Here is a 9,003-nt window from a genome sequence, read left to right as displayed (position 1 = left end):
AGAAATATTAATTCGAAGAAAAGTTCCACAATTATCCAAAAGTATCAAAAGATTACTACTATCGAACTTAAGTTGACAGTCAGGTATGTACGACCCGATGAATAGCAGATAAAAGTCGAAAAAGATTCGGGGCCTCCGTTGAAGAACCGCTGTACGAAATTATACTTTTCACTCGAAAATATTAAAGTACCAGATAGGTATTTATGTTCGAAAAATTATTCGCGAAATTTTTCTAAGTCGGGGTTAGGTATTTATAGACGATTACGCGCGACGAAACGACAGAGTCCAACGTTAGGTATTTTACCCGCAGGAGGAAAAGGGGGAGTTGGGTGGTCCCAAACTCCTGTGCAGACTTGCACAATTATATGAATTTGTATGATATATCAGACCGACGTCCAACGTGGACTCGGTCCTGGAAGCAGTGAAAAACTGGATACAGAATTCGGAAATCCTGGGTTTTTATTCGAATCGGGAGATTTCATCCCCTCGGGCGAGCGTTCTACGGGTCAAAAATCCACATATCATTTTCACTATGAGATTTGGACTTAATTGATTGCCCCGCGAAACCGCAAGTCGCGAGAGAGCTGAAACCAACGGTGTTTGGTAGGCGCGGGCCGCCGGCGTGCCAGCGCTCCATTGGCGAGCCAAAAGTCCGACGACAATAAGTCTTCAGATTTTTCTACGTTCTGCTGCTGGCCAACAGACGTTCAACGAAACGAGTATATAATTAATTTGACGAGTAAAACAGTCGACTTCGACAGCATAGATAATATACGTATATCTGACAGTTAAATCGTGATGGCGTTAAATGATACCGACGTTTTATGTTTTTTGGGTTATTGGGTGGCAGATAATGTAATAACGAAGCAAAGGGTACACAAATACTGGGTGAAACATTGGATAAGGAAACGAACGACATTATCCCACACAAATTTAATACGAGAATTGCGTTTGCAACCGAGCGATTTCCGCAATTATTTGCGAATGTCGGAGGATGTATACACAGAACTGTATAATTTGGTCTCCCCATTTATTAAAAAAAAAAAATACCATGATGAGGGAAGCTATTTCTCCTCATGATAGATTATGTGCAACCCTGCGATTTTTGGCTGCCGGCGGAACATTCACTGACTTGCATTATAGAACTGCGATTGGAAGACAAACTCTGGGCAAGATAATTCCCGAAACTTGCCAAGTCATCATTGACGTTTTGAAAGGAGAATATTTCAAGGTGTGTATTATATTATACGTCATCTAATAAAGTTGGGCAAATTTACAAATATATCATTAACAAGTAGACATTGGTTGGTCTTATAAAGTGAACGTTTAGTGGATTGTTTTACCTATATAAATCATAGACGGCAACATCATAAGAATGGCAGACAAGATGCATTTGAGATAGGTATATATATAGTCACAAATAAGGCCATCGTTGACATGCTAAATATTCAATAGACCATTAGAATGCTGTACCTAGCCAGGACTCTCCATATAGGCTGTAAGCAAGCTGCTTAATTATTCCTGTTGAATGTATTGTAATACTAGTCATATTCTTCGAAAAGCAAGCATGGAATTTGATTTCTAAATGAGGCCACATAATAATATAGGTTTGCTAACATAGCTCAAATACTTACCATTTGTTGTATCGCTTAAGCTAAGGTTTATAGGCATAAAAACAAACAAAAAAACAAATATTTTTACAAGATATTTATTCATACAAAAAACATTAATTTATTATACCGGCTTTTGTACATTTTTGCTTAATATACGATAAACTGGTTGAGTATGAACAGTAGTTGCTGGCATTATTTTGTCACTTTGTCCCATAAAGGCAACTTCATGCATCAGCTTCTCGGCCAGCAATCTTTGTCCCTGTGACATCGATCGTAGTTTCATGGCCATCATTTTGCCAAAAACATCAAATTCATCTTCAGTCTTGCTTAGTTTGTCGGTGATTAATTCTAACACTTTGTTGGCGCTATCATTCGATTTTTTTCGTTTGAACGATGGGGGTTCTGGTGCTCTATTGAGATTCGACCTTGGAGTAGTCGACAACGTGGATGTTGAAGGCGAATATTCTATCTGTAAATAAAATGTTGATTATTTTTTGTTGCAGTTCCCTGATACGCACGAAGAAATGGAGACGATTGCAGAAGAATTTAATAGTAAATGGCAATTTCCAAATTGCCTGGGCGCAGTTGATGGGAAACACATTGCAATCGTGCCACCTGCAGGCGCCGGCTCCCACTTTTATAATTACAAACATTTCCACAGCATTGTTTTGATGGCGATTGCAAATGCTAATTATGAATTTATTTATGTTGATGTTGGAACAAATGGACGTATTTCTGATGGAGGCGTACTGAGAAAATCTGATTTTTTCAAACGTTTAGACGAAGGCAGATTAAAAATACCTGCACCAAAAAAACCTACTGCTAATTCTGATGCACTGCCATTTGTTTATATTGGCGATGAAGCCTTTGCATTACGTAACGATTTCATAAAGCCGTATTCACAAAGGCAATTAAATCACAGTAAAAGAATATATAATTATCGGACATGCAGAGCCAGGCGAATTATAGAAAATGTTTTTGGCATTTTAGCTGCTAGATTCCGCATTTTTCAAGCTCCAATAAACATGAAAATTGAAAATATCAATACAGTTGTATTAACTTGCTGTGTGCTGCACAACTTTCTTCGTCGCAAATCAACACATACTTATACTCCTTCTCATGACCTTGATAGGGAAAATCCTGAGACAGGTTTAATAGAGCTCGGACTGAGGTCACAGGACACCTTAGCGCCTTTGGAAGCAACGACTAATCGGAACTCGACTGCCAATGCTAAGAAAGCGCGAGGAGATTTCGAAAAATATTTTAATACTACCGGGGCTGTCACATGGCAAGAAAGTATGATAAGCAATAGATAAATTAAACCAATGTAACAATTTAGTTAAAATGTTTTACCTCAATACAATCTTCGTTGTTTAACGAGTTGGAGTAACTCTCATCAGGAGACATGTTTTCCAAATCGTCCACCATGCTGGATATTGAGCTCGATTCTGTAAAACAAAATGTAAATTGTTAAAATACAACATAATACTCAAACTTGTTTTTTATTATCTCTCCCCTAAGTACCCATTCCTTCATACGGTTAATATTGATATTGGTATAATTGGTGTAATCCAGTATATCGGGTATTTTCAAAATGTGTTTTCCGCTGTATTCCTCATAACCAAACTGTACCATTAATTTTGATTGATGATTGACGATTTATTGATTGTCTCTGAAGGAACCTAACTCGAGCGATTTTTGATTTTATGATCATTTCTTTTCTTCTTCTTTCGACCATGTCCGATCATAATATGGACCTCCACGGAGTGGAGGTTTGTATTGACAGATTTTGTTTTTACGAGAAATGGATGTCAGCCACTTGCTCAACATATTAGGTCCATACTCTGACTCATACACAAATTGAAATTCAATGTGTACTTGTCAGACCCAGGATTTGAACCTGGGACCCGACCACGACTCAATAAGCCGCGCTTCCACCGCCATGATCGTACCTATATATTATTATTTCTTACCTACCTCAGCAAAGAATAAATAATTTTATTGTGACTAGAAATGATTCATAGCTGTATGTTTTAATTGCTTAATAGTAGCTAATCTAATGCGATGTCACTTTCAGAGATACGAAAATGTCATAGTCTGCACGTGTATAATAAATAGCTTTAAAGCATTCCCTCGTACCTATATATTATTATTATTTATTACCTACCTCGGCAAAGAATAAGAAATTTTATTGTGACTAGAAATGATTCATAGCTGTATGTTTTAATTGCTTAATAGTAGCTAATCTAATGCGATGTCACTTTCAGAGCTAGGTACGACAATTTCATAATCTGCACGTGTATAATAAATAGCTTTAAAGCATTCCTACGTACCTTCCATTTGGTCGTTCAAGAACTCCAAATTTTTATAGTACCACAGTTTGGGTAGATAAACTGCGTCTGTGCCGGCTCCGCTTCGATATGATGTCCTTACTTTATTTCTCTCCTTTCTGTAACCCGACCTCAATGTCTGTATTTTCTTTTTAACATCGTCGACCCTTGCCTGCAGCTCCACCTTGATTAAAATCTCCAAAAGTTCCGCATACGCCAAGGACTTGGCATCACGATTCTTGTATAGTGGGCTGGTCGTCTTCCACAACGATGGATTGTCTTTAAAACAACTAATAAAATCTTCCAAGAAACTTTTCGAATGCACTCGTAGATCTACCATTGTTGTTATCGATGTGAGATGTCCGAACACTTTGAATGACAGTAAAATAATGATGGCGCTGTCGTCCGTCGGCATAGATATAAATAATGTGACGGTAAAGCGTGGTGAACGTACGAATTTCAGCGGCTCGGCGAGTAAAATATCAAACATGTTTGAAATCCAACGAGCCTGGTCTGCGGATTAAAAAGTCCGCAGACCTGGGGTGCTCCACGCGAAAAAAAAGTCCGAAGACTGTAAATCGTCTGACTTGCGTGCCAATGGAGCGCCGGCTAAAACCTCTTTCGCGGCATCCCGCTGAGGGCGCGATTTCACTTAGCTCTCCCTACAATGAATGCGTTTTTTAGCTTGTATTGTACTTTTAGTTTTTAATTAACCAAGCGAAAACTCAGTGTATCAAAGAGTGTGATACGTCAATCTGCTTGTCACCGTTCAAGCTAGCATATGAGTATACATCCAGCGATGTAAGTCTCTTCTTGGCTGAGTGGCGGGAGCCACAAGTTCGGACCTATAAGCGGGCCGCCCACGCGCTACGTGTATATTTATGATAAAAATAAAAATTATTAAAATACTAGGTCTTATTTTCTACGTATACATATAAATGTTATATCTAATTAACTTATATTTAAGGCGCTAAAATTAATGGAATCTGACCTGTCTCTGAGCTCTATATCTCGCGAACCTTTATGGTTACGCGTATTATGGAATAACTGAAATCTCCGCGGTCCGTAGACGCATACGTCATTTTAAATTTTACGTTGATCGGACACGCGCAGCTCTAGCTATCATTAATAATGTGTTTGTATGGAGATCTCGCGGCTGTCATAAATTGCGTAACAGGGATGGCGCTCCACACATGAGCCGATCGGCTGTGGTCGCGGTCGGGATAGGGAATTGATCCAGTTGTGCAAGGGCGACAACTGTCCGGTTACCGACTGGCGAACGCAGCGCCAAGGCCGCTCATATGTTACACACGAGCCGCGATAAAATCCGCGGGGCAATCTCGCGCGGGATGCGTGGATTACGCGTATGGTATTAATATGGGAGTGATGAAAATTAGAAGCCAGAGGTATACAGTACCTCGTGAGTGGTTTAGATGCTATGTAGATGCTATGTACAGAGCCCAGGTCTAGACCGATTCTCGTCTAATTAAATTAATTAAAATATTGATTAATTATTATCTAGCTTAATTTCGCGGATCGAATTATGTCAACATTATACTCTAATTATGGGTACAGATTTATATACTAATGTCGGTTTACAATTACACACGCTGACAATACCTAATCATCGCAATTATACAATATTAGATCCATTTATCTTAATTACATTATTATATCTACTCGAAGTCCAATACAGTATTATGCTAATTTAATATTTATATACCTATCAATTATTTATTTAACATGGCAAAATATCTATTACTAACATTATATACCTATTGCTACCATCTTAATTAGGACACATAATCTTCGTACTGCATCTTATTAATTGGATTTTAATTACTACTTTATTATTACTCCGTCGTTATTTACATTCTTACCATCACTCTTCATGGTCCTTATGACCGACTTATCTCATCTACAGTTCACCCTGAGGAGCAGTGGGACCTGCTGGGGCAACTGTAGGACTTCCTCATACATCATATATGGCTTGTCTTCGTCGAGGGTCGCAAGCTTATTACTTTATAACCGGTGGTACATTGACTATTTTGATCAGATCGAGCGATTGGATGGTACCACTCCTTATGGGAGTGTCCTCTCAGGAGCACACTAAACGTGTTCGTGTCACTACCCCAACCTAATATTACCTAATATAATCTTAGTTTGTGATAATGAAGTAAGTATCAAAATCTATGAGCATTTTAAATTAACAATTATTGGATCGAAAAGCCTATGCGCCGACAGAAAAAGGTATTTATTATAATTGTCTACATGGAATAAACTGTTTTCGTAAAAAAAAAAATCATAAAAGCTCATGACGGCATCTGCGGCACAATTACCTAAGTTTTAATTAACGTCACTTTTTAAATAGGTATTTATAGTATTATTTGAATCTGAAAGTAGGTACCTACCTAATACATACTTATGTTTTGCCAAAATATTGTTTAAAATCATTAAACCTAATTTTCATAGTGTTTATATTCTTTTACGATTAATTGGGTTACAATAGTATATTGATACGTGAACACTACTTTTTCCTTAGTGCAAATCGATCATTTGATTGTTGTAGTTGATTTGTGAATATCATCCATTTCCGATGTGACGAACATCTTTTTAAATGTTGTCAGCGCTTTGTGAAAACAGTCTATTCAATTGTGCGAATATATATTCCCCTTTAAAAAGTGACGTTAATTAAAACTTAGGTAATTGTGCCGCAGATGCCGTCATGAGCTTTTTTTTACGAAGACAGTTTATTCCGTGTAGACAATTATAATAAATACCTTTTTTTGTCGGCGCATAGGCTTTTCGATTTAATAATAATTGTTAATTTAAAATGCTCATAGATTTTGATACTTACTTCATTATCACAAACTAAGATTAAGCCTCCCCCAAACCAAAGCGAATATTCGCGGCGAATATTCGCAGCGAATTATTCGCCAATCAAGCTCGTATTGGCTTACGGGACAGAGCACGCTTGCGCGACCGCCTTGCGTCTTGAGTGCGAATTTGCAGCGAATATTCGCTGCGATTTTCGGGAACTCTGTCGACAGCGAATTTATTCGCGGCGGACAATTTCGCCAAGGGAATTAGTAAAATCAAAATGGCGAAGACATTGAGCAGCTGATCGAGTTGGTCCGGAAATATCCAATCCTTTATAATTTCTCTGACAGTGACTACAAAACATAAGAAAGAAAGATAAGATATGGGATGAAATTGGCAGGGAAATTGTTGAAAATGGTATGAAGGTCGTCATAATAATATCTTTTATCTTTGTCTAACCAAAGTATGTAAAGTTTTTTGACAGGATGAATACGCTATTATAAATAAATAACTTTAATCTAAGGTCCCGATATTTAAAAAATAGGTACATATTATTAATTTGCGTCATGCACAGCCTTTAATAACAGAAACTTTATAACTTTGATTGTTAGTGCACTGACAGTTCTAACTTATTGCGATCGTTTGACGTTTTGGTTTCGACTTTCGAGCAGTCATATCAATAATGTTATAATTAGGTATCATTTGCAATACCTACTTCAATCATATTCGGTATCGGTCACGTAAATACCCATTTTATATTCGTTGATAATATTTTTTTAGGTTAGATAGGTACCTAGTCTTTAAGATTATTTTTTTGCATCTAACATTATGCAGCATACCTAGCATTTCTATTGTAGCTAAAGATATAATATACATATAGGTAGATAAGTAGGTACTCCATGTTGTCATTGTGGTATTTTGTAAGGTTTTAGACCAAAAACCTTACATACTAGGTACTTACTATCGGGTTATTTACAGTAGGACATACCTAGGTTGTGTTTGTTTTTTGATCTCAAGAGACCTCAATCACAAAAACGATATTATGTACCTATATACCTACTAGGTATATATTTCCTTCATTATGTATAGGTATATTGAGCTAATAAACTGGTTTTGCCCAGTGCCGACCGCGAACCAAGATAATATCTACATGTTCCATGTACCTACCTAACATAACCAATGTTTTCTGTTTCACATTAATTTGTATACCTACCTACAAACATTTTAAACTTAATTGAGATGTTCTTAAACTTCTGTTCATGTCATATTATGAAGGTAGGTATATCTTGGTCTGCATTAGGCAATAAGATTAATAATTTTATGTGCATGTAAATATAAAGGTCAGGTACCTCCTCTAAGTACATAATATTATATTATCATCATGGATACCTACCTGAATGATGTTGGAGATATACTAATGCTTTGTGATGAATTTAATTTTAGCAAAGATCTTCAACCTTTCAACGTAGGTACAAAGCACCAGAAGAAATTAAAAATGAAACCCCCGGCATTAACAGGAATAAAATAATATTTCATCATAAACATCAGTCGGGGTCATTCCACTGCTAGATGAAAGCCTCTTCTAGCTCCTTCTACTATTTTCGGTCTCTAGTTCTTCGCTGCTACATACTTTTATTGTACTTCACGTGAACAAAGAGATCAACTAAGTGAAGTGTCAATCAACAAAAGTGGCATTTGTGCACAATGTTAATGAATTTTCCAAAACATTAAGTGTGATAATATAATATACAAGGATGAATAAGGCGTGGGCGAGGGCCAAGGTCCATTTTATGATTCCTCTATTGATGTACCTATTTTTATTAAGAAAAATGTTTGCCGTAGAATGGGGTGAATACTGAATAGACCCTTTTTAAAATTTCTATTTTTCTGCTACACATTATTCGGACAAATATGAATGACTTAAAACCTGTTTCTATGGACATAATCATACTCTAAAATATTTTTCAACTACCATTTATTATCAAACAGCCAATTTTGTGTGATGTCTCTTTCTATCCAGCGTTGGGGTGATTATAGACATGGCGGGTGGATAGAATCGAATAATGGTAATTTCCTAATGTTAAAAATGTAATTAAGTACCTACTCAGCGCTCGAAATGGACAGGAACGCACCGGAGCGCCGTTGTGGTTCGTGGAATTCCAAAATATACCGTTCCGGCTCGTGGATTCATTTAAAATTGCGTTGCGGTTCGTTAGATTGAGATATTTATGTGTGAATGT

The 9,003-nt window shown here is 37.0% G+C and overlaps 1 protein-coding gene across 1 annotated transcript; it reads right to left on the bottom strand.

Annotated features, from left to right (window-relative positions):
- Positions 1–1,700: 1,700 nt before the first annotated feature.
- On the bottom strand, positions 1,701–5,923 carry LOC147078525 (uncharacterized). The gene is made up of 4 exons (XM_085960437.1): positions 5,873–5,923; positions 3,947–4,202; positions 2,967–3,061; positions 1,701–2,082 (listed from the first exon to the last, which is right to left on the bottom strand). Exons 1-4 carry the CDS (start codon positions 5,921–5,923, stop codon positions 1,735–1,737), a joined length of 750 nt encoding a protein of 249 aa, XP_085816563.1. The 3' UTR covers positions 1,701–1,734.
- Positions 5,924–9,003: the final 3,080 nt, after the last annotated feature.

Source organism: Rhyacophila brunnea, unplaced genomic scaffold, assembly GCF_057557595.1.
Source record: "Rhyacophila brunnea isolate RB1 unplaced genomic scaffold, BYU_Rbru_1.0 scaffold_11, whole genome shotgun sequence".
NCBI lineage: Eukaryota > Metazoa > Arthropoda > Insecta > Trichoptera > Rhyacophilidae > Rhyacophila > Rhyacophila brunnea.
Note: the sequence above shows the minus strand (reverse complement) of the source record. Positions and strands in the feature narration are given on the sequence as shown.